The sequence below is a fragment of the Pan troglodytes genome, chromosome 12 (genome assembly GCF_028858775.2).
Source record: "Pan troglodytes isolate AG18354 chromosome 12, NHGRI_mPanTro3-v2.0_pri, whole genome shotgun sequence".
NCBI classification, from domain to species: domain Eukaryota; kingdom Metazoa; phylum Chordata; class Mammalia; order Primates; family Hominidae; genus Pan; species Pan troglodytes.
Window position 1 is genome coordinate 20427306 of NC_072410.2, and position 27067 is coordinate 20454372.

Below are 27067 nucleotides of genomic sequence, written 5' to 3' on the forward strand. Positions count from 1 at the left end.
CTGATTCTCTAAAATAGACTTCACAGTTTAAGGGCATCTGAACCATGGAAAAGAAAGCTGTTTTATACCTGAAAAGTTATTTGTTGGTCCTGGTTGGAGATGTTTAAACCAGAATTTTAAAATATGCCCATTAATTAACTGACATATGAAGACTTACCATGTATAAGTCCCTGTGTTTAGTATTGAGTGGCTTGTGAGAAACAGAAGAGAATTATTTTGCTCCTGGATGGAAGGTGTGAAACAAGAAGGTAGGTGCAAGGCAATTTGACATTTAAAAAGAGAGAGGTGCATGAATTCATTTTGAATGGCCCATATTCTATTAAAACAGGTAGGAGTCTATGTTAAGAACGAGGAATTGGAATCTTAAAGTAAGTGAAAAAGACGTCATGATATTTCAAAAATAAAGGCATTAGACTAATGGTTCATTAATGTATTTCAACGTATTTTATGCATTTTAAAACACACATCTAATGTATACATTTAAGACATTTAACTTGAAATGCATTTAATACAAAATATATTTCAAGTATTTTAAAGCAAGTATAATAAAAGAGAAAAGCAAAATCATTCTATATACTAGAGACTATGCAATAGCAATGAAATCTATTTTGATTATATATGTTCACTAACATGTTTTCACACGTAAAATATGAGCTATTAATTAAATTATTTTACTCTTTTTAGTCATCCAGTTGGTACACAAAATTGTAAGCACTACAAACATTAAATCACATTCTTACACTGACAATCTCACTCTTTTTTGGTTTTCAGTAATATCTACTACACCCATTTGAAACAATCTCTGCTTTAAACTTTTGTAGAACATTCATGTTGCTCCCACATGTTCTAACCAGCCTTCCGAACTGACGGTTTCACAGTCACTTGGTGATTTTCTTGAATAGCTATTATTTTTGAGATCATCAAGAAGGCTCCCAGCGCTGGGCTCCCTTTAGGGAGTAAGACATGTGTCTTCCAACGTCAAAAGAGGCAGATGTACAATGGAGAGATATCTTTTGCCCTCTGGATATGCTTCTCCAATATGCTTCTCTACATGTGCAAACCTCCTCAAATCAAAACTGCCTTCCTCCCTAGATCTGCTTCCCTTCCCTGCTCTGTAGCTTCCATTAGTCCACTGCTAAATAATTGATCTAAGTAATCATTAATAATGATAATAAAAATAGTCATGGCAACACTGACGGAGTGCTGAGTCTGTGTCAGGAACCACCGTAAGTACTTTATTATATTTATTCATTTAGTTACCCCTGGGAGGTAGGTACAATTATTATAAATTCTAATTTCACAGATGAGGAAACTGAAGCACCAAGAGGTTGGATAAGGTTCCAGAGGCCACAGAAGTAAGTAGCAAACTCAGGACTGGAGCTCAGGATGGGCTGCACAGCCCATCTCTTAACTGCCACACCATGCTGCCTTATGCCAAGGGCATTTTTAATATGTAATTTTTAAAAAAAACAAGCAAGTAACTATCAGTTTTTTGCTATTCAATGGCTAATACAACCTGGCAAACATTTTGATATAAACATTCACACAAAATCAACAAATGTTTCAGAGCATCAAAAGTGAAAGACCCAGATAATTAACTCAATTAGAATTTGTGTCTCTTGTGAAAGATAAAGCGCTATTCTGGGGTCCTTTTCAGAAGTTCCCATAAATAGATCCATATAAGCAGGCTCTGCATTGCAGGGCCTTACCGAGCTTTCAAGAACTGTTGGCTGCAACTGTGGCCAGGATACATTAAATGCATCCTGAGGCTGAGGCCCTGCAGCCTCTGAAGGCGGCCCTGCCAGCCCCTCTTCCCACATCCTATGCACAACCAGATCCATGGTGTTAGGGAGTGAAAGCAGCATTTCAGTTACTCAGTCACCCACCGGTCCCTAGAAAATGCCTCTTCAGACACTTAAAATCCCCTCATTCGAATTAAGCACTGGCATTAAAACTCTTAAAGATGTGCCCTTTTTGTAGGGCATCGGTTATTTTGCATCACGCCCAGCTTCACACTTGCTGAATATGGGATTGAGTATGAGCAGCTGCATCCAGTTATGAAAGAGGGAGAAAAAGAATAGCTCCATTTCTTTTGAATTCCAGGTCTTCTGGGAGCACGTGACCACAGCCCACAGCACAATCTTTAGTCTTATTCCCGCCAACCTAATGACAAGTTTCATCTTCAAATTGTGAGCAGGATTTTGACAAAGTTAAATATTTCGAGTCACAGCCTTTGTTATGAACAGGTTCATATGCTCAGTCCCCAGAATATCTTGAGTTCTTTTTGGCATTCACTGTTTCTGAAGATTAAGACTCGGAAAGAACAGGCAAGACTTCCGATTCGTCTCTACCTGGCTTGACTGTTTTTGCAGGCATTAAGTAAAGAAGGTTCTTCCAGAACCTTGAGTTATAAGAAAGAGATTTATCGGCCTTCCACTTCAGAACTCTGTGAGATTTCAAAAGCTTTAGTGATTGGGGCAAGAACGTGAAGTCAGTAACAGGTGTAAATTCAATTAAGATTATTTTAATTTTTCTTTCCACCAATGCTTCATGGAGTCCACTTTCAAGTTCATACCTGACCTCATTAGACATATAACTTTTACTTAGGACAATGATTAGTCTTCGGCTTTTCTCTATCAGTGAGTGGATTTCATCAGCAACAGCTGAAAATGCAAGATAACCCATATTAATTTAAGATAACTGAAAGGGGGAACATGAGATAAAAGTCATTTTGCACAGTCTTATTTTATATTAACTCCTAACCTCACTAATAAGTTTTTCTTTAAGACAAACCATTTGTTCTTAATTTTATATGCTTATTAAAAAATCTCTAGGTAACAATAATAATGAACACCTACTTAGCACTTATTATGTACCATACCTTATTTTAAATGTTTTTTGTATATTAACTCATTTAATCATCATAATACGCTACAGAGAAGATACTGTTATCACCTCCATTTAACAAACAAGGAAGCTGGAGCACAGAGTGGTTAAGTAACCTGCCCAGAGTCACACAGCTAGTAAATGGCAGAATCAGAATCTAAACCCAAGTGGAATACATTTTTCTAACTATTATACTATCCTGCTTCTCCTCAAGCAGAAAAGAGCATGCTAAAATCAGAATTTAAAGATTAAAAGACAAAAAGGCAAAACAAAACAAAACCATCCATTATTTTAGACCAGGGGTTGGCAAACTTTTTCTGCAAAGGGCCAGATAGTAAATATGTTAGGCTTTGCAGGTCACACTGTCTTTGTCACAACTACTCAGTTCTGTTGTTGTAGCTCAGATGCAGACGCAGGCGACAGGTAAACCAATGTGCGTGGCTGTGTTTCAATAAGGGTTGCGCGTGTGATGGAACCCGTGGCTGGTAAACTGCCAACCCCTGTTCTAGACCTCTCACTGTTCTCAAATAGAGGTTTAACCAAACCTAATTAAAGCTGAATATTCAAACATTATTTTTATTTATGAATTAAGAATAAATCTGTTTTCAAGAAAGGCCCCTAGAAAATAACGGAAATATAGTAAAATTGATGTATGGCCCAGAATAAATGCTTCCTAAGTAACAATATGCCTTCTTAGATGCAAAGAACTGCTATCCAAAAACACTACAATGTATGCATCTGATAATCTGGCATTTTTTTTGACAAGTTGTTTATTACTGAACAGTAGTGTAAGTTAGCAATATTTTCCTTTCTACTTTGTAATATGGGGGGGAATGTAACTATTTCTTTCTCACTGTTATATCTTTGATGCCCAGTTCACAACTTGGCACAGGAATAGTATCCAATAAATATTAGATTAATACATGAATGATGGTAATAATCAAACATTTGTTTTTTTTTTAAGCATCAGTATCCAGAATAATTTGACACCAGATTTTAAATGTTTGTTCTACAGACTTCAGAGAAAATCTAAAAATGTTACTCATTAAAAAAAAAAATTTAACAGTAATTTGCTTTAATATAGGCACTATGGCCATTTGTATTCCTATATTAATAAAAAAACATTGAATTTCATAGCTATGATCTGATGGGGATCACCACTTTCCTGTTATTTTTCCCTTTTCAATTTTCCTATTTTCTACTTAAATTTCGTCACCGATATCAACACAATAAAAACCCATGCATTTTCTAGTAATAATTAACCCGTGTTTATGTCTAGTAAGAGTTACTAGTGAGGATTAACTAGTCCACACATCACATATTAAATTAGGAACCGCTGCTGTGGTACAGATATTCTCACCGTGGGTCATTTCTAAATAAAGGCTTCATGATAACGCCAGCTCTGGGCCCGGTTCTGAAAAGGAAATGCCCTCTCCCTTTCCCCAAAGTTTCAGAGAACCGTGAAGCACAAAGAACAGAGCCCAAGAGAAGAGACTATTGGAAGCTCATTAGTTTGTTTTCTCACTATGGATTGTTGACTTACGTGGTTATTTCTTGCTTAAAGGACCTTATTCATTTGTTTTTAAGGAAAATGGGATAGCTCTCTGGGGGCTAGCTCATTCATTTTTTAAAAAGAAACTATCTTGAATATTTTTCTATCTGGCATTCCCTCTTACCTCCTCCAGGCACTACATCCCTTTCAAATATGCATAACTTATACCCAAAATGTTTCTCCAACACCCTGGGCAAAATCTCCACAGCAAAGGTGTGCTCCTCTCCATTTTCAGGTCGGCATTCTTTTAGGTAAGACACAAAAGCATCATATGTTTTTCCATCTAGGAGGTAAGATTGACTCTTTTAATTCATGTGTAAATAAAATTTTATTTAAGTACAAACTTAAGTGAATGTCGTAAGTAATGAGTATAGAATCATTGAAAAAACAAATTACATATAAAGTTGTTTATATTTAAACCTCCCATGCTAACCAAGCAACCAATTAGCCAATGTGTTTTTAAGCATCTACTTTAAGGTCCCACTGCTTGACACCACAGAAGAATACAGAGATATATGAGCCATAGATCTGGGCACTAAAGGAACTTAAGTCTTTAAGTTCCTTAGAAGGCCAAAAGCCCAAAGGTGCCCTCATTCCAGGAGTGGAAAGAGAATCTCACCCTGGTTTACTCATATCATTTAATTCCACCACCATCACAATTTCTGTGCTCAGAAAGACCCCCAAGAAGGTGAAAATGTCTCCTAAATAACAAAGACCATGCTCCTAATTGGGTAATTAAAACATGATACCACTCTCTCTTCTAGCTTCATCCAATCTATTTTTAAAAGCAAAGCAGATGCATGCAACAACTTGGAAAAAGTTACAGACAACACATTAGCAGAAGAAAAATAGCATAACAAAAAAAGAATAACAAAACTCACAGACAAAATAACCTGGCCAGAGAATAAAGAGTGATCCCGATGGACATGCTTTCTGAAAGGAGGAAATTTTGAGTCAGGTCCTAAAAAATGCAATGGATGCTAATTGGGATCTGTAGAGAAAGAAGCAAAGTAGTGGGGAATGGTCTACCTTTATCCCATGACAATTGTTTTGATGGCAGATGATGGCAGATGGGTAAGATTTATGCATGGCATATTGTTGGGATTAATGAATTTGCTCCTGAGTTTGAGGCTACATATAACTGCAACCCCTATTAAAATCTAATAGGATAAAACCATTCTAGATCTATGTCTCTTATGGTGCCACATCATTTATGCTTAACAGCCCAGCCTGGCATCCTCCATAGCACTCATGGTCACCAAACAACACTTTCTGCTTCTGGCAAAATCTTCTTCAGTTCTACTTACAGCATTCTGTTCAGCAATTTGGGTTAGAACCTATTGTTGATTTAAAGCAATTGCTTTGCAGAATTGCATGCATTGAAAGATGAAAAATGTTGGTAAAAATTTCAGGCTTACATAAATATCAAAGGTATGAAATGTTGGTAAAAATAAAACCAGTTATCAATCAGTAAGTAGGTCCCCCTCAAACTTTTCTTAAACTGCTATTAAATATAACTACCTACTAGTTAAGTAAGAGCTAGTGCTTCACTAGGGTTGTCACTGTGTCAGTGACAAAACAGGCATCAACATGTAAGACAATTACATGAGCACACTTTTTTAAAGGGCATAATTTTCTTATGATGTAATGGATTGCAATAAACTGGGAAGACGATTTCATCAAATATGGGTTTATATTACATACAATATAGCTTTGCTCTTACCTATGAAAAATTAGCTTTTCAACTATTAATTGCTTTCAAATTCCTTATTTTAATCAATTCTTTTAATATAAATATGCTAATTTTATTACAACATATTTTAAATTCAGGTAGTAAAAGGTTTAGGGGATTTGAGAATTGACAGAGTAAAGTATTCAAAAAAAGGAATTTGAAAACTAATGGTAATGTTTTTATTCTCTATATTCAAACATAAAGGAAAATTATAAAGGAAATTATAATTCAAGTGGATATTTGGGACTTCAAGGAGTAAGTTAAACAAATGTTCCTCAAACTATGCTTGGTGAATGACCATGTTTTAATTTAAATTTGCCTTTTGTTGTTGTTGTTTATTGATTAGTTTCATTTCCAATCCTTCAGAAACCAATACTGAAACACTGTCTTAGATATTGCAGCAGTATTAAATTGTGATAAAAGTTTTTATCTTCATACTTATATCTCCATTTCTGTCCTTTTCATGGACCGCATTTGTTCGTGGACCATAATTTAATGGAAGTGATTTAGAGCATGTCTCTAAATGTCTCTGCACTGCCATATTGACAGTTAAGAAGTGTGAATTGAAAAAATTACCGCAAATCATGTCAAACACAACTGGAGAAGAAAAAAAGAAATCTTAGCTCCAGAAAGTCAGAAAGAGAGGAGCTAGTCAATGTTTATTTGAAGACAAACACTGGCCTGTGCAAACAGAGACCATTCAGAAAATATCAAATACAGATTTCCCCGTTTGTTACAGCATCATCTCTCCCCATAGCAAACTCACAAGTGCACATGCAGGCTCAAAGCTAAATTCACTAACCTTGCTAATTTTATGTTGTTCAATTTAAAGTTCTAAATGTGAAAACTAAACCTATAAAAATCTCAGAGGAACTAATATAATTTTTGTATAACTTGAGGTTAAGAAGGCTGTTTTACTTATGATCCCAAATCCAGAAACCATAAAAGATATATTTGAGTATGTTTTTCAAAAAGTCTTTTATATAGCACACCACTATAAGCAAAGTCAAAAGACAAATTACAGCCTGGGAATATTTGCATTTCATATTATAGATAATAAGCTAACCTCCCTAAAATATAAATAGCTCCTAGAAATAAATATGCAAAATAAAGCCACTGCCCCATGGAACAATAGGCAAAAGATATGAATGGGTGTGTTGAGAAAGGAAATACAACTGAGCCTTACGCAAATGAAAAGTTGCTGATTCTCTTGCATAGTAAGGGAAATGCAAATTAAAATGTCACTTAAATACAACTTTTCACCTATCAGATTGGCACAACTCCAAATGGTTGTGGGTAGGGTTATGGGAAAAAATTTGCTGTCATCTTTTGAAGGCAGTAGGGAGGGTGAATTGACAGTATCTAGCAAAATAATGGCTGTGTCTCCTTCTTGTATTCTAGAAACTCCATTTTGGAGAATTTTTCTTTCAGACCTACTGCATACATATGAAACGATGAATGTATAAAGCTGTCCATTGCAGCATTTTTATAATAACAAAAGATTGGAAACAAGCCAAATGTCCATCAAAAGGAGACTAAATAAACAGTGGTAGCTCTGCACAAATAAAATACTGTGCGGCCCTAAAAAATGATGGACTGCTTTATAAAGTAACATGCAAGTGTGTCTAAGGTATAAGAGAGCAAAGTTGAAAAGAGTGCGCATATTAAGCCAGGATTTGTTCTTTTTAAAAGGAGGTGTGTAATAAGAATCTGTATTGATATTTGGTCAGATGTGCTATCAATGAGGGGTGGGAATCATAGATCCAGGACCAGGCTGGAAGGGGGGCTTCTGAAGTATAATTTCATAGACATTTTGGGTTTTGAACTCTGTGAAGGTTTTTTTTTCCTGCAAACACACAGATGCAAAACAAAATCAAGTGCAATGAATTAGACTGACTTCCTTTAAATTAGTAATTATCTGGAAACTTGAGGACTTCTGGTCACCTTTAAGTATAAGGAAACTGAGGCATAGAGCCAGCGGGTCGACATAGTAGCAGATAAAAACTGGCAGATCTAGGAGACATGATCTCAGATCATTTGGCTTCCAGCTCGGGGTTCTTTTTCTCTTTTTTTTTTTTTTTTGAGACTGAGTCTTGCTTTGTCGCCCAGGCTGGAGCGCAGTGGCGCGATCTCCGCCGCTCACTGCAAGCTCCGCCTCCCGAGTTCACACGCCATTCTCCTGCCTCAGCCTCCCGAGTAGCTGGGACTACAGGCGCCTACCACCACGCCCGGCTAATTTTTTGTATTTTTAGTAGAGACGGGGTTTCACTCTGTTAGCCAGGATGGTCTCGATCTCCTGACCTCGTGATCTGCCCGTCTCGGACTCTCAAAGTGCTGGGATTACAGGCGTGAGCCACCGCGCCCGGCCAGCTGGGGGATCTTACACGTCCATTATGTAAGCTTCCTTTGCCAGGTTGAAATAATGAGCGATAGGACAATTCAATCTAACTTAAAGCAACTTTATTGAGTGTATGTACTATAAAGATACCTAGGTGATGCATGCACAAAGACATCCAGATATACAGTTCCTGGGCCCGAGCATCTCCCAGGGCGTTTAGGAGGCTATGACATACATACATGAGACAATGAGAACAATTTTGGGCAACACATAAGTAAGCACAAGAAAAGAAGACACAGACAACATTCATAATGGATGGTACAGGCAGAACAATATTTCCCGTAGAAAACCTGTCCCACAGATTAATTCTACAATATCATCACAATAAGATGAAGATTAATGCCTATTTATCTGATTTCTTAATGAGAACATAAGGTAAGAAATTCCAGCATTATATGTGTTACCTGTTAATGTTTCATCTCTTCTCATTAAATGTCTATAACATAGAACCAAGTCAACTCTATAAATGACACACACAGTCACTAGGCACACTACTGCCACCAAGATCAAAACAGCTATGATCATTCCTCTTGTGAAGACGTGGCCTGGGATATCAGCCATGTCTGCTAGAAAAGAAAGGGAAAAAGGAAAAGAAAATAATCAAGAAATCTTACCAGTGTTGTCCGTCATCACCTGCTTGTCCATTTTTACTGTTAACACTAATGCAGTAGTTGCCAACCCACGTGCTGACACATTCCACTGAGTGACTCCACATTCCTGCCTTTAGTCTGGAGTAGTGATATTTCTACTCAGATTTTTAAAGAATAAAAATGTGTACACGGATATTTAGAGAACTGAAGTGAAAACATTACACAGTAATGTATTGTATCTGTACCTGTGGAAATCAGATTTCTGGGGTGAAGAGATACTAGGCTGAAATACACAGGGACTCACAGAAATATTAGCAAGTGGGTTGAGGTGCATGGTTTTAGAGAAGAGAGAGAGCACTGGATTGACATTTGTCTGAGTTTGCAGCCGGGCTCCATCAATTATTTTGTATTGTAGGAAAAATCGTGAATGCCCTTAAACCTTGGTACCTTCATCTGTAAAATGAAGATACTAACTGCTTCACTTACAAGGCTGCTCCTTTGGGGAAGATTAAATGAAATATTACACAAAAAGTAGTTAATACAGCACACAGCTCTTGGAATTTTAGCAAATTCTTTGTATAAAAGTATCATTTGGAAAAAAATACATTTTCTAGATTGATTCTGTTTATGTTTATTATTGACAATCTGAGATAATACAGAGGAATAAAAAGAATAAAGTAATTTTTAACAACAAATCACAATGTGGTGAAGGCTGTGTTAACATGATAGAATATTTCCTTCTGGGTTCTCTTTTTGTCTCTTAAAGTTTTTAGTTAACTGAGATCATATGGTAATCACTCGTTATTTCTGAATATTATATTATGAGCATTTCAGTAGGTCATTAAAATTATAATTCATAATATCCTAATATTTAGATTGATTGCAATTTTTAGTAAGGAGACATAAAGTTGCAGTACATTTTATATGTATAAGTGTATACATGTATAATATTTATAGAAATGTGTAACCATGTATGTATATGCATATACATTTGCAAATATGTGTATATATACATGCATATATGTATATACATATACAAAAAGGTGTATACATTTATCCATATTTCTAATTCTTTCTTAAAATAGATTGTAATGGTGGGGGCATCTCTAGGTCAATGAGCATAAACGTGCTTAAAACTTGTGCCATCTTGGTGCAATTTTTAAAAATTATCTTTCCGTATCTTTCTACTATCTTTAGGATTCAGGCAAGCAGCTAATGTTGTTTAATAGTGAACTCTGAGCAGACCCAGGGTCTGGGGCTCCTGTACCTTGGAAAGGACTGCATAGTCATAACTGTGTCACACATTTGCAAAAACACACACGCACACATTGGCACGGGGTGATGGTGGGTTGTGAGCCCCAATTTCTAAACCTACATTTGTGAGAGCAGCAGCAGGAGAATTGACTGGCCAGAAGCGTCTAGGGCAGGAATAGGACAGTCCTGCCCTGTTCTAAGAAAGGAGAGGTGACTGGTGGTGAGCAGGCCCCAGGAAAGCCTGGCCAGGTGATGGTCCAACAAAGATTTGAGCCCCGCTCCCTCACAAGTGAGTGGACCACAGCACAGGCAATCACACAGGGGTGGAAGACCACAGGCGACAAGCCCTGCGGAAGGTAAGAACACAGATTCCAGATTTAATCAGGTCTGAGTTTCAATACCTTCACCTGCTGTGTGACCCTGGGCAAGTTTCTTCACCTCTATAAAGCTTGTCGTTAAGACTGGATGAGATCATGGCAGGAACTTCACCCGGATCCTGTCATGTAATTAACATGTATGGGATGTGAGCTGTTGTTATGAGTGCATATGGTAGAGAGGCGGCTCTAAAACATGTGTGCTGGGGGAGCTGCCCCTGGGCACCAGGATAGCCCAGCTGGAGGGGGTTTCCAGCCTTTGTGCTCTTCCTGTCCCACTCCTTCCGTTTCTCACAAAGCCAAGGCCCAGTCTGTTTGTGTGGCTGTCTCTGCATGTTTGTGTGTGTCTGTGTGTATCTCTCCCTTACTCTGTCTCTCTGTCTGTTTCACTCTCATTTCTCTGTATTTGCATCCCTTCATGTCTCTGCCTCTCTATCTCCCTCTTTCTCTGTTCCTCTGTCTCTGTGTCTCTCCCTGTCTCTCTCATTTCTCTGTCTCTCTGTGTCTCTGTCTCTCTTTCTCTCTCTCTTTCTGTCTTCATCTCTCTAGAGTTGTCTGTTTGTCTCTGTCCCTCCATCTCATGTATCTCTCTTTGTCCTCTCTCTGTGTCTGTCTCTCTCCGTCTCCATCTGTCTCTGGGTGTGTTAGTCTCTGTCTCTCTCCCTTTCTCTCTCTCTTGCAGATCTTGACCTTTCTCCACATATCCAGGGAGTTGATGGTGGAGCCTGGGAATGAACAGTGAATGAGTATTGACAACTGGAAATCACAGCTTTCTGGCTCCAGTCACAGCCATTTCTGAGCAGCTACTGGGCTGAAGGCCCTGGGCTGTGCTACTTTGGTGGAGGAAAGGGATGGCGACCCTGGGGCCCTCCATCAGGTGAGCACTGAAAAACTTTAAGAGCCCACAGATCAGGGCTATCAATGGCCTGCTTGCCAAGTCCAGGAGGCAATGAATGAATGAGCACACACAAGGACCCTGAGCCTGGTACCCTGCTGAGGCAGGCTGGAGCAGCAGTCACACCAAGTTTGCACTGGCCTCACCCCACACAGATCTGCAAACTACCCTCTGGCTGCTCTGGGTGCAGTGCTGGGTGCAGGGGTTGTCCTGATGGCCTCCCCATGAGCCTCACTCTCAGCATCTGTATCTCCAAGCCTCAGGCCCCCCGATTTCCACATGGGGTGGAATATGACTGTGAGAGCAGGTGAATGAGTTTTGTTTTCATTCTCTGCTTGGCATCATGAGACAGAGGGGCCCCACTGAATGCCTGTGACATGAGGTGACTGATTTCCCCTCTCAGGAGCTGGGTTCTGGTGTGGAAAATGAGAAAGTGGCCATCTTTGAGATGTCTCTCAGTAGCAATGAGCTAAGTTTCAAAACTTCCAAAAATAAATCTTTCTCACCTTTTCTCACCAAGATGAAGCTTTTGGTGTCTGTGCCTCCCGTGCTGGCCACAGTGCAATTATATAAAACATTTAGATTGCTTTCACCAATATTTTCAATTCTCAATACTTTTGAAGCATGCCATTTGCCTTCTGGAGTCCTGTAAGAGGGCAAAATAGTTTAGCAGTAGGCTCTGTTCGTTACCCTTGAGAGGGGAATTCACATGTTTAAAATGCTTGAAGGCAGCTGTGATGTTGCCTGCATTATTTCTTCCCTTTCTGGCCAGTACTCTTAAAGCATGGACTACAATAAATGTCCCCTCCTCCGTGGAGCATCAGAACTGACAGAAACAGCCCTCCTGAGGCCATTTGGGAATGGTGCTGTCAATTACCTGAAGTTTAAATGGCTGGAAGATCATGATGCTAAGTTGAAAATATGAGAAAATATTCTCTCTCAATTATTTTTCTCTACTTCTCTCTTCCTAACAACTTGGAGTTCTTTCCACAGAGTGGTTCCCACTAATTATGACAAGGCTGTAAGTTGTTTAGCATAGATGCAGATTCGTATTACATTTGTCCATGGAATCCAACAAACTGGTTTAATGTGTTCAGCATTAAAAAACATAACACTGTTCTCAAGCACCCCGAGGCACATAAGAAGTGCCAGTTAAGCTGTTCCATGAGTGTCAGAAAATGACTTGAGAAAGCCACTGGCAGCACGTTCTTTTTCTCTTCCTTAAAGGATTCAAGTTGTCCTGTGGTTGATGTCAGGTAAACACTTATGACATCCACTTCCCCCACCAATGACAGGCTCTGATAGCTACACCAGTCAACACAGCCAGACATGGGCCCCATGTGCCCACATTCCTAGCAACAGGGATATCTAGGACCCGGGACACAGAGCCCCACTGTAGCCTCCAACTGCCTCAAGTACATTTTGGAATGTAATTCTTTTCCTAAGTCACCCATCCAGAAATAACAACCATCTAAAACCAATGAAATCCAGAAGTAAAACACAGGAGGCCACTGAGAGGACAAAACAGATGATATCAAAGGTGTGTGCACCCAACTATAAAGAAAGACCTCCCTGCTTTTGTAGCTTAAGCTGCATTTCTAAGAAATTCACTGTGGTTTTCTACCCCTCTAAAAATTAGAAAGAGATTATCCAAAGGGAGAAATACAAAACTCAAATGGAGGCCAGTGGCTGAGGATGAGATATGATGGCAGGAGATCCACAAATTTCAAATGAATTCAACATGTAGTGGGCATGAATCACATGCCTGCTCCCAGGCAAGAAGCCAGACTTTGTGGTGTAAAGAGCTTGTAGACAAGTGTCAGCAAGAATGTAGAGCTGCCAGCATGGTAACAAAGAAGGTACCAAAAAATGTGTAAAAAGCAGAAGCAAAAACTCAACAAGTGCAGCAAAGGTGGTAGACAACTTAGGCTCAGCACTCACTAGACCCTGAGTAGTGTATCAGTATAATAATGAATACTTACAGTATGACCCAAAGTCATTCAGAAAAGCTTAGGTGACTATATGTTTAGACTGATTCTTTTTATAAGTTTGACCATTCCTTAATGGAAGAATATAGGCTTATTTAAGTATCAATATGCATGCCATTTGGAATCTTTTTGGCCCATTAGAAAAATAAACAACTTAACAAATTTTTCAAAATAAAAAAAAGCTTGGCCTAGGCAACTGCCCTTTTCTAAGAAGCTAAGTAAACTCCCCATCCCCATCGGATCCTGACTGACCAAGTGCTACTTTATAAGGTGATGCTAAATACCCTCAATGGCCTTCTCATGGACCTTCTTTTCCAGCTTAGATCTTGGCAATACATTTCTGCATAATGCATCCACCTAGGGTATGGCCACTATAATTATAAAATATGTCCATTATAATTATAATTTAAACTAGCCCAAAATACATATCAGCCACCCAGTGTTTTTAATATGATGTTATATATAATATATATGATTGTTATATGGTATATATCATGACATATATATTACACATACATACATAATTCTTATTTCTTTCTCTTCATGTATGTTAGGATCCGATCCATTTTCTTCCCCGAACATCCAATAAATTACATCCTCTTCATTCAGCAAAGCAGAGCAGTTGAGCCTTACATTTTTTCCTGGTAAAAGTTGGCAACTAAAGTTCTGCTTTTTGAAACTCAGGTTTCTCAAAAGTTTCAAAACAATATAATCAATGTATGTTAACCTAAAGCAAAACATGGTGCTCCATCCCAGAAAGAGAATAAATATGCCTTGCTTTAAATAAAAAAATATATATAAAGCAGAAGAAATAGGTAGCAATTACAAGTCATCATCAAAACATGATTTGGCTTCTTTTTAAACATTTATTTTTTAATCAACTATTAAAACTTAGAGTGATCAGTGTACTTTCTTTTCAGTACACAATTTAGTAGGTAGCATCAGGACAATACTCTCACTGAGACTTCCAGATAAACCAAATGGATAAATCACAAAAAAATTAAATTAAGCAAACATTAAAGACATCAAAGTACAGAGAAAATAAAGAGAAATTTTTGAACTACAAGTGTACTTAAGAAGGATCCTTTCTAGGGTGAGCTAAGATAGGTGGCCATTTCATTCCATGGAAGAATTTGCTTTGGTTTGTAATAAACATAAAGAGTCTCATAGAAACAAGAAAATCCAGTGAAGCTCCCGGCAGCTGCACAGGCTTGCAGAATTACTGCTAAGCGCTCGGACAGCGTAAAAGGATGTAAAGGCTGCATGATATCACTTGCAGTCTCATGGTAATCAGGAGAGCAAGTCTCATTAGAGAAAAGGCCTGCGTCAAACACATGACTGCAGCACCCCCTCCCTCACCAGCTATCAGAGATGAAGACAGATTGGAGTGAACATACCTACATCCCAGCCACCCCAACTCAATTCTGAGTCAACTGAGATACTCAACTCTCAGGCTACCTACTTGTAAGAAAAAATAACACAAACTGTATTCACTTTAATTGTTTGATACATAAAGATCAACAACAATAAAAAGTTAAGAGACATAAAAAGACACAGAAAATGTGCACCATAATCCATAGAAAAGACAGATAATAGAAGCAGACCTACAGATGCTGAATTTAGCAGATTAAAAACTGTAACTGTTTGAAAGAAAATAGAGGAAAAGATAAACAAGTGGATGGAAATATGGTCATTTTCAACAAAGTGCAATTTATTTTAAAAAGAATAAATTGAATATTTTTATATCATGCATATATGATATACCAACTGTAACAGTACTTTTAAATATACAGATGGACTAAACACCATACTGACCATATTTCAAAAAAGATCCAAATACATGCAGTTTATGAGAGACACTTATGTATAGAACAAAAAAAAAATGTTAGTAGTAAAGGGATGTTTAAAAAAAGACAAATATGCCAATTCCAAGCAAAAGAAAACTTGTGTGATTATTTCATATGACAGAGCTACACATTGAGAGAGGAAGTGTTATGATAGATAAAGAGAGATATTTCATAATGATAAAAGTGTTAATTCAACAGGCATAAATCCGTGTATGCATATAAGATAGCTCCAAACTATGTAAGACAAAAATTGACAGAACTAAAGGAGATAGAGACATATTGACCATAATAGCTGGAGATATTCACATCTCTTTCAGCAACACATGGAACAAGCAGATAAGAGATTAGTCAGGATATAAATTTTTTGAACAACACCATTAATGAACTTAACCAAATAGACATTTAAACAATAATAAAACAAAAACCTATAGAATATACCTTTGTTTCAAATGCACTTGGAACATTCAGCAAGATATACCATACTGTGGGCCTTAAGTAAGTCACTACAAATTCCAAAAGGTTGAAATGACACTGTGTATAATCTTGGACTATAATGAATCTAAACAGGACATCAATAAGAGACAATAACTAGAAAGTTCACCAAATATTTGGAAATTAAGAAACACCAATTTTTTTGGTGGAAAAAGAAATCATAAGGGAAATTTTAAGAAATGGTTTAAACTGAATAGAATGAAAATATGAGAAACAGCTAAATAGTGTTTACAGGGAAACTTGGAGTTTGAATGTATATACTACCAGAGGATAATTAAAATTAATTATCTAACTCTTCAGGTCAACAAACTAGAACAAAAGGTGCAAGTTAAGCCCCACTGAGTAGAAGAAAAAAATAATAAAGACAAAGACAGAAATAAATAAAAATATAAAGCAGGTAAACCTCATGTACAAATGGCATAGGACCCCAGCTGCACTGGGCCCATGTGGTCATATAAACCACTGTGACCCCAACTGTGGTTATAAGGTGGGGGCTTTGGAAGCAAAGTCCTCAAACAGAGACTTGCCACTTTTTAGTGATTTAACTTTAGACAAGTTACTTAGCCTTTTTGCACTTCAATTATTTAATTCATAAAATGAGAATACATGCCTCAGTGTTGCTTGGAGGATTTAATTCAACAATATATTTCAATGACCTAGCACGATACCTGGCTTAGCATATCTAGCATATGTGAATTTCTTCCTTTCTTTCTTTCCTTTCTCTTTTGAAAGAAATTACTCAATTGGACATGTTGATTCATAAGACTTATCTAGACAAACTCCAAATATACAATCAATTCAGTCAATTGATTCAAAGTGAATCAATTAATCAAACATTCACACCACAAAATTAGTTTGACTCATCTCTCCAGAGTGCTCTCACGGAATTTTTAAATTTATTATTGTTATTATTATTATTTTTTTTGAGATAGAGTCTTGCTCCATTGCCCAGGCTGGAGTGCAGTGGTGTGATTTCAGCTCATTACAACCTTGCCTCCTGGGTTCAAGAGATTCTCCTGCCTCAGTCTCCTGAGTAGCTGGGACTACAGGTGCATGCCACCATGCCTGGCTAATTTTTGTATTTTTAGTAGAGATGGGGTTTCACCATGCTGGTCAGGTTGGTCTCAAACTCCTGACCTCAAGTGATTCACCTGCCTCGGCCTCCCAAAGTGCTGGGATTACAGGCGTGAGCCACCATGCCCGGCCTAAATTTTCATATTTAGAAATGACCATGGAGAGAGTTAAAGACAAGCCACACACAGCACAACAAAAACCTTAGTCTACAGACCACAGGCAGTTCCACTGTCTCTTGAACTTTAAAATGTTGCCACTTTTAAGTCAGGTTAAAAGTGGCAACATTCAAAAAATGGCACTTTTTTCTTAGTTTTGTAATGTTATTCAGTAAATATGAAATGTGTATCCAGTGTCATTCAATAATGAATCATATTTACGCTTGGAAGGCTCTATTATGTCCCCTACTTATAAATGCAGAATATATGTATATTGAAATATACCTAATTCCACTGCAACATGGTTAAGCTTTGGTCCAAGAAGAACCGGAACTATATTACTGCGATCTAGAAGTGACAAAAGAAAAGACAAATGTATTAGTGTTGACTTGAGCTTCTTTATGACAAGCATCTATGATAATATGCTCATTTCATGTAACAAAGATTCCAATAGTTACTGGTTTACGTTCACTTGAGTCCTATTTGCATTAACTAAAGGTCACAGATCATATTGTTTAATGCTTCGTTCTCCATCAACTCCATGCTGATGGAGATGTTGAAAGCACCTTGTATCTGGTTTTCTCTCACTCAGATCTGCAGCTTCTGCTCAATTCAACTAAAAGGCAAAGGAAGATGCCCATCCACTGCAGCCTGACTCCCAGACGATCAAACATGCAAGAGTCAAACCACGCAAAATCACTGGGAAGAGCCTTTCTGCCCTGTCTCGATTCTCTCCATCTGTCCTCCTCAGCTGGCCAGTGATGGATTTACAGGTTGCAGGGCCAAGACAGGTTGAGAAAAGCAAATCCCTCACTCTAGGTGCCCACCGTTCCCTTGCAGGATGCTGAGAGCAGTGTCCCTTCAATATTGTGCCCCAGGAGCCTCACCTTGGCCCTGGCCCTGCTGTTAAGTTCATGCCTGTAGGCCAAGTTCTACTTCTGCTCCTGAGTGACTTCTGACCCCAACTGGAAGTACTGCACATAAATTCTGCCCCCTCAGTCCCCATCTGGTGATGCTTGGGAAGTAAGTCATCACCCAACAGGCTCTTGCTTAAGGCAGCTGGCAACTGCAAACCCTAAGAGCAGCTGTGGTCATAGATTTGAACTGGTGCATAGTCAAGTTATTGTTAGCCCTGATATCCTCATTGGTAACTTTCCTCATGACCAGGACTGTTCCCTGCTAGTAGCCCCACTGCTTTGGAGGCATTCCCAAGCAATGTCCAGAACATCCCTTCTGGGACTTGCAGGTGCTCAGCAAGCAGAATGCCTGGTTGAGTGGAGTACAGTGAGACTCAGGAGTGCTCCTGCAGCTCCCACACCTCCCTGAGCCCTCTCAGAAAGTGCAGTGCCAGAGTCAGCAGTGGAGAATGCAGTGGGCAGATATGTGAGCAAGAACAGGAGAATGAAACCAGCACAGTGGACTCCAGGGTTCAGAGTCAGGTCTGGGTTATCCTGGGATTTGGAGTCTCTGGGCAAGCCTGGAATGTTGGCAGACAGGCAGGAGGAGCTGAGATGTATCCAGGGAAAGAACTAACTCTCAGGTCTGACAGTAAGAAGCAACACCGGCTTGAATTCAAAGACAAAGGGGCAGGGGGCAATTTCGGTGTGAGGGGGAAAACTGCTACTGACTACCTTTCTCTGGATCCATTTTTTCCCCCAGAAACTTACATGGGAGACTTGAGAAGGGGCAGTGTGAAGTACATCTTCAGCAAAGGATGCTGTCTACTAACACTCAAATTATATCATTGGAAATCCAGATCAGCCCTGAGTTTGCACAACTGGTGTAAAGTGAAGGGTGCAGTCCCATGTAGGTCATGGAAGGAAGACAACATCTTAGTGCGTGCCCTTGACATGACCAGCCTACCTAGGAGGCTATCAGAGTCAAAATGGCATAGAGGTTGTCAGCAGTAGGAGGAGACGCCACCCGATCAGCCAGAGCATAAGACCAGGAAAGTGGCAGATGCCCAGTAGGAATTCAGGTGACTGTGATTCACGAGCACAAGCTGAAGGCAATGGAACTCCTGGGCTCCAAAAACAGTCCCAAAGTATGGTGTTTTGGCAGGCTGAGTACTTTAAACTCAACGACATTGGAAGGCCTCAAAGCAGCCTCAAAAAGCAAGCTCTCTCTGACCCTCCTGCTTCATGCCTCCATTCTCCCCAAAGCAAGTCACAGAAACCAGACTCCCTCTTCCCAAAGGCAGATCATAAAAACTAGAATCCTTTTCCCCAAAGTAAGCCATAGAACCTAGAAGCATGACTCTAACCTTCTCCTGCCTTTCTGTCTAGGAGTTGGCTATAAATTCTTTGGCCTTCTTTGGTCTGACAGTAAGTCTTAAGACCCTCTGCCCTCTACCCAGGAAAAGGAAATATAACAGAGAGGCCAAGAAGAATCTGGACAGGTCTTGCTGGGTTTCCCCACTCAGTCCATTAGCATTAGGTCATACCCTTTTGTCCAATCACATTTCTACATGGCTGTCCATGCTTCTAGAACCTAAGCATTTAAAAAGAAAAAAACGGGTTTCCCTGAGTCTTAGGGTATTCATTTCTTTCCTTTTTTTTTTTTTTTTTTTTTTTTTTTTTGAGACCGAGTCTTGCTCTGTCACCCAGGCTGGAGTGCAATGGCACAACCTCGGCTCACTGCAACCTCCGTCTCCTGGGTTCAAGCAATTCTCCCTGCCTCAGCCTCCCAAGTAGCTGGGATTACAGGTGCCCACCACCAAGCCCAGCTAATTTTTCTGTTTTTAGTAGAGATGGGGTTTTGCCATGTTGGCCAGGCCTGTCCCGAACTCCTGGCCTCAGGTGATCCATCCGCCTCGGCCTCCCAAAGTGCTAGGATTACCAGCATGAGCCACCACACCCGGCCCCAGGGTCTTCATTTCTGAAGGCTCCCATGTCACATAAAACTTGCTTGCCCCTTGTTAATCTGTCTTTTGTTATGGGAACATTGCCATGACCCTTAGGATGGGGAGGAGAGGTATCACACCTTTCCACCACTACAGCAGTCACTATGTAGCAGCTGAGAGATCTCCATCTGTGAAGGCAAGGGGACTGTAATAAAGACACAACATGGAGAAGGCACGAGCTCAGAACCTCTCTGTCCTCAACACAGGTCAGAACACCTCCTGGCTGTCTTCCCCAACTCCAAGCTCTAATTTCTGTAGACTCATGGCAAACTTTGCCAAATCCAAAGAAAAATAGCCAGGATGGTGAAGCGTCTAGACTTCTTGTTGTATGTGGCATCAAAGGAGTTGTTTCTGTCTCAGTGATGCACACAACAGGCATGTAATGAGCACCTTTATGTGCCAAGTGCCAATCGTAGGTATCCAAGATGCAAAGATGAGGAACAGAAGTCAGTGCAAACCTTTCCAGAAACCTTTCAAGTTATTGACAGAGACACACATGTATTGCAATTCTGACAGCAATCAGAAATACAAACAAGAGGCCATGGGGGCATGAAGGAGGAGCGACATTTGAATGGAGTCCTGAGAGACTCAGTTGACATTCTCCAAGAAGACAAGAAAAATAAGATGGACAATTATGGGAGAAGAATAGCTTGTGCTGCAGGTGAGGTTTGGGAACCTAGCAGTGGGAGATGGTCATTACAGCAGAACTCTTACTGTCCCTAGAGCCATCCTAGAGCTGTACACACACTCACTCAGTCATCGTCAGCCAACCCTACGAGGGATGAACCATTACTGTCCCATTTCATGATGAGGAATCTGAGGCAGAGAGGAACTAAGGAAATTAACTCACCCAAGGCCACAGTCTCATGGAGCTGTTGTGAGGATTATATGACATGATTCAACTCCAGTACTTGGCACTATCCCTGGCCCATAGCAAGTACCCTTTTAATAATGGATATTCCTACAGCTTCATCAAAGAAGGAAGGAAAGAGCTGCTGATGGGCAGAAAGCAAAGATGGTGGGAAAGAGGGTGTAGGTTCTGAAAGTATCAAAGTAACAGAGATTTATATGAGATTAAAAACAGATGTAGGAAAGTAAAGTTGGAGAGTTTAGGGTAGATGATTATACACATAATTTAAGTTTTTGAGTTTAAAAATACAGTTATGGGTTTCCCAGGTTCTGGGCTGTGGCAGGCAGAATAATAGACCCTGAAGTTTCCCACATCCTACTCCTGAGTTCCTGTGAATACGATATGTTACATGGCAAAAAGAACCTCCAGGTGTGATTAAATTAAGGATCTTGAGATAGGGGGATCACCCTGGATTATCTAGGTGGGCACAATGCTGTCTCAAGGTCCTCATCAGAGGGAGACAGAAAGGTCAGAGTCAAAAAGGAGATGAGGTAAGGGAAGCGAATGTGTTTGGCTCTGAAATGAAGTAGCACAAGCCAAGAAATGCAAGTGGTCTCTAGAAGCTGGAGAAAGCAAAGGCAAAGAAACGCATTTTCCAGCCTGGCACAGTGGCTTACGCCTATAATTTCAGTACTTTGGGAGACCAAGGCAGGGGGATCACAAGGTCAGGAGACCGAGACCATCCTGGCTAACATGGTGAAACCCCGTCTCTACTAAAAAAAATACAAAAATTAGCCAGGCGTGGTGGCGGGTGCCTGCAGTCCCAGCTACTCGGGAGGCTGAGGCAGGAGAATGGTGTGAACCCAGGAGGTGGAGCTTGCAGTGAGCCCCAAGGCTGCGCCACTGCACTGCAGCCTAGGCAACAGAGCAAGACTCCATCTCAAAAATATAAAATAAATTAAAAAATAAAAGAAATGCATTTTCCCCTACAGCCTCCAGAAGTAAAGCAATTCTGCCAAAACCTTGATTTTACCGAAGACACTAAACTTGGGATAATTTGTTACTGTGGCAACATGTGGGTGTATATAGCTATATGGTTGTAGTGAAGAGGAAAGATGTTGCTAAAGCAAAGGCTGTAGCAAATGTGAGCCCACAGATTTTGTTGAACAAGCCACCCACACAAGTGTTACAGTTTCCAGTTTCTCAGGATGATGGGGAAAAAAATCCAGACTGGATAAGCCACCTGTCTTCAGATCACGAAAGGAGCTGTCATTTTAAGAAGGAGCCAGGTTTAATCTGTGAAATTCTTGAAGGCAAATCAAAATCAGTGATTGGAAGCTACGAGAAGGGATATTTGGACTCAATGGTAAAAAAAGACTTCAACAATCAGATATTAAAATCTGGACTACACTGCTGTGTGATTTGGTCATTTCCTTGATAGTTCCCAAGAAGGGACTGGATGATCAATCATTGGCTGTGCCTTATGATGAATATCTTCACTGCGTGAGGTTTAATTAAATACCTTTAATGTCCCAGGATTCTGTTCCTCCATCACACACAGCCTGGGTCCAGCATCCCTCCCCTCCCACCAGCACATCAGTGTTCCTTACACTCTCCCAGTGGAGATCCCTTCCCCCAGCAGGTCACTGCTTCATGAGGCTCCTCCTCCAAGACCCAGGTCAAATGGAGCCTCCTGCATCAGTCCTTCCTCCAACCTCCCCCTGCACTCTTGCAGCCTCACAGTTGATGCTGTTTCATACACCTTTATGTAGCTTATTGCCTCTCCTGATTATAATCAAATCCCTTGAGAATAGTACAGTCCTCACTTCATCTCATACTTCCTTGCTTCCCTGCCTCCTTGTGCTAAGTACAGTTTATTGAGTATAGATATCTTCACTAAATATTTGTAAAGTGAAAATGTAAATTCAACAACAAAAGATTCCACAATTTACTCAAATTTCATATATAAGAGAGAGCTGACTCATGTGAGGTTTATTCATACAGATTTTCATTTCCTGCCAAAAAGAAAGGTTTATTTAGCCAAGTAGAGGAGCACCAGAATGAAGATTTTGACCGTTATATTTGAACTAGTGGTGTGGTCACAACCCCAAATAAGTGGACTCTCAATTCCTACACAGTTTTGAAGAATGAAAAAATTCCATTTTACTAAAATACATCTGTTTCTTCCCAATTCTAAGATTTCCCTTACCTTCCACTATTGTTATATTGAAGGTTTTAGTGATGTTAAATAGTTTTCCATTATGATGAAGGAAATGCACGCAGGAGTAATACCCCTGATCTTCAAACTCGGCGTTCTTCTTTATCGTTGGGTTTTTATTGTTCTCCAGTGGTAGCTTTTTACAGTTCTGTTTTTAATAAAACAAGTTAAAATACTTTAAGTAAAAGCCGAATTGATATTACAGTGATCCAAATTTTTGAGCTAAAGATCTTTAGACAAAAAGGAAAAAAGAATGGAAAGTAGCAATTCCTGGACATATGTCCCAGTTACTTGGTACTACTTTTACTGAAACAATTAAATGCGATCCCATTGCTGTTGGCATGATTATCATTATTAATATATGCTGGGAAGTAGAGCATGGGGCAATATGAGCACTGTAGCCGCTTTCATCAATATTCTTTCATCTCTCTCTTTTACACACATGCAGAGAGAGAGAAACAGGGAGAGCGAGAGAGAGAGAACACTACTTCAAAAATCCTTGCTTGAGTCACAACTCTATTTCATGCATGTTCAGTCCAATCGTATGTATTCTGGACTATGCATCCCAGGGATGGATAGTGGGATGGGTGGAGAATTACTCAGAGAATGAGTAGCTCGCAGACCACCCCCACCTTTGACACCCTCCATCAGAAGCCAGCGAGCTGATTAGAAATGCATCAGCAATATTCAAATCCATACATACACTGAAACATCTCTCTCTCACACACACATTTCCATACATGTCACAGGAATTAATACTAATTGTAATAAAGCCACTTTCTTCAATCCAGCACATCTGACACCCAGAGGTAGGTCCCAGAGCCATGCAGGGACCACATGGGATGTCTGGGGGCTGAATGGCCATCCTTGACCATTGGACACTGTTTCTGCAAATACCAAGCAAGGAGAACCTACTGCCCACAGACTTCTCCCTCAGAGCTGGCAGCCACTGGGGCTAGACCCATTGTGCATAGAATGTGCCCGTGAAGCACCCACATGTGTACCTCACATCAGTAAATTATTTATGTATAAGTCAAAATTTTATAAAGCCAAACTAATTTTTTCAAGCTATAGAAAAGATCAGAGACTCTTCATTTTCCTTTCCAATCAATTATCTACTGAATTAGCCTCCTTGCTCTCGGGTGAAGTCATGATCAGTCAACAGGCTTAGAATACTTAGCTTAGAATACTTAGCCCTGTGGTCAATTGTTTAGCTAAATATCCTTGGTGCACCAATGCTCTTAATTTAAATATCTGCACTTTGGAATTTCTTTTTTCTTTTTTTTTTTTTTTTGAGATGGAGTATCCCTCTCTCCCCCAGGCTGGAGTTCAGTGGCCCAATCTCGGCTCACTGCAACCTCTGCCTCCCGGGTTCAAGTGATTCTCCTTCCTCAGCCTCCCGAGCAGTTGGGACTACAGGCATGTGCCACCACACCCAGCTAATTTTTTGTATTTTTAGTAGAGATGGGGTTTCACCATATTAGCCAGCATGGTCTCGATCTCCTGACCTCATAATCCGCCCACCTCAGCCTCACAAAGTGCTGGGATTACAGGTGTGAGCCACTGCACCCGAACGGAATTTCTTAAAACTCAGCACACCAAGCCTCACTAATTTACATGTACTGTAACACATTTGTACATTGATGGGAAATAGAATAAAGTCAACTCAGGACTGATTCGAGTGTTTAGAAAACATTTCAGACAAGAGCTGTCTTTGGAAATCACAAGTAAACAGTGTTCAAGCATAAGGCACAAACAAAAGTTTCAAGGATATTATCATCACTCGCTTCAGATTTCCCAAGTTCTGTTCAGACCACTCTCTCTTATAGGTCTTTAAAGTTTCCACGACAGAGTCATATTATTCAGATTTGTTATTCCATATAAACTACATCAGCTGTCCCCAACCGTTTTGACACAGAGACTGATTTCATGAATGACAACTTTTCCATGGACCAGGGTGGGCAGGGGTTGAGGGGGGAATGGTTGGTTTGGGGATGATTCAGGCACATTACATTTATTGTGCACTTTATTTCTATTGTTATTACACTGTAATATATAATGAGATAATTATACAACTCACCAAAATGTAGAATCAGTGGAGCCCTGAGCTTGTTTTCCTGCAAATAGGTGGTCCTATCTGGGGGTGATGGGAGACAGTGACAGATCATCAGGCATTAGATTCTCATAAGGAGCATGCAACATAGATTCCTCGCATGCACAGTTCACAATAGGGTTCTTACTCCTGTGAGAGTCTAATGCAGCTGCGGATCTCACAGGAGGTGGTAATGTTAGTGAGGGGGAGTGGCATGGGGATTGGGGACCCCTGAACTACACAATTTGTGTTGCGTATGTGTGTGGATGGGAGTGTGTATGTTTTTTATGCATACACACACTACACTCACACACGCTATGTATGTGTATATATAATTCCTATAGCGTGGTCTAAAAGAGCTTTTTTTAAATTATACTTTAAGTTCTGGGGTATATGTGGAGAATGTGCAGGTTTGTTACATAGGTATACATGTGCCATGGTGGTTTGCTGAACCCATCTATTTGTCATCTACATTAGGTATTTCTCCTAATGCTATACATCCCCTACCCTCCCACCCCACACAACAGGCCCTGGTGTGTGATGTTCCCCTCCCTGTGTCCATGTGTTCTCATTGTTCACCTCCCACTTATGAGTGAGAACATGCAGTGTTTGGTTTTCTATTCCTGTATTAGTTTTCTGAGAATGATGGTTTCCAGCTTCATCCATGTCCCTACAAAAGACATGAACTCATGCTTTTTTATGACTGCATAGTAATCCATGGTGTATAAGAGCTTTTAAAAATCAACAGGTAAAAGGTATACCAACTGAAGAAAACAGAAAAAAATAAACGGGCAACCCACAAAATTGCCTGATTGCAGTAAGATACAACAAATATATACAAAAGTTTAATTTATTACTAAGAAAAGTGAAAAAACCACTAGGAGTTTTAGAAATTTTTCATATCAAATTTTAAACATTCTAGGAGCATTATTTCCCTGTGTTGTGGAGGTGACAAAAAATTGGGATTCTTTTTTCAAGTGTGGGGTAAAATTGGCAGAGCTCCCTGGAGACAAGTTTGATAGTGTGAAGAAAAAGACATAAAAACATGCTCACAGCCTCTGATCCAGTAATTCTACATTTAGTGATTTTGTTGAAGGACAAATTATATAAACACCCAAGGATTTGTGGAAATGGTATTCATTTTAGCCTTTAAATAATAGTGAAAAATAGGCAATTCACAAATGTCCAATAACAATGGGATTAGTTAGATGAAACAAGGGGGTTAGTTAGATGAAACCAGGCACATAAAAACTGAAAGCCCATGTTTAGAAGATCATTTAAAGATGTGAAGGGATAGTCACAATGTAATTCTTAGAGGAAAAAACATAAAAAAAAATATATACCACTTTTAAAAAGCAGATGCTTCACAGAAAAAAAAAGTCCGTGATGGATTTATGAGTGATTTTTGCTTTCTTCATTTTTCAGTTTTAAAGTTAAAATATTATAAAAGCATTACCATTTCCAATTTTATAAAATGAACTAATATATTCAGAAAAACATATACAATTGAGTTTTACATGTTAAGTACATGTGACAGGAGAAAATGGAAATCCTTAAACTAGCATTCCTAAAAACTAACTTATCGAAAGAGAAGGAAAATGAAGGAAGAGTGTGGGAGAAGAAACTGTGATCATTTATTGAACACCAAATCCAGGTAAACTACTGTGGAAAATATTTTAATACTATGTATCAGCTCTTGACAACAAGCCAGTGAGGATACTTGGCTCAAACAGGGCAAGTGAGCCATGTGGGATCAGGCAGCTTATTT

The 27067-nt window shown here is 39.5% G+C and overlaps 1 protein-coding gene across 18 annotated transcripts in view; it reads right to left on the minus strand.

Annotated features, from left to right (window-relative positions):
* Window positions 1-415: 415 nt before the first annotated feature.
* The window catches only part of IL18R1 (interleukin 18 receptor 1), a 247672-nt gene continuing 221020 nt past the window's right edge, over window positions 416-27067 (minus strand). For 8 of the 18 annotated variants that reach the window (XM_063788950.1, XM_063788952.1, XM_063788951.1 and 5 more), the window contains 7 exons: window positions 23199-23355; window positions 17523-17585; window positions 14190-14310; window positions 12188-12327; window positions 8973-9131; window positions 4563-4721; window positions 416-2663 (listed from right to left, as the gene is read on the minus strand). In XM_063788950.1, coding sequence (XP_063645020.1) covers window positions 2308-2663; window positions 4563-4721; window positions 8973-9131; window positions 12188-12327; window positions 14190-14310; window positions 17523-17585; window positions 23199-23355 — 1155 coding nt within the window. In that variant the 3' untranslated portion in view covers window positions 416-2307. Of the gene's footprint in view, window positions 2664-4562; window positions 4722-8972; window positions 9135-12187; window positions 12328-14189; window positions 14311-17522; window positions 17586-23198; window positions 23356-25287; window positions 25970-27067 lie in introns of those variants that run through there. The other 10 variants (XM_063788947.1, XM_063788945.1, XM_063788946.1 and 7 more) reach the window with 3 other exon arrangements.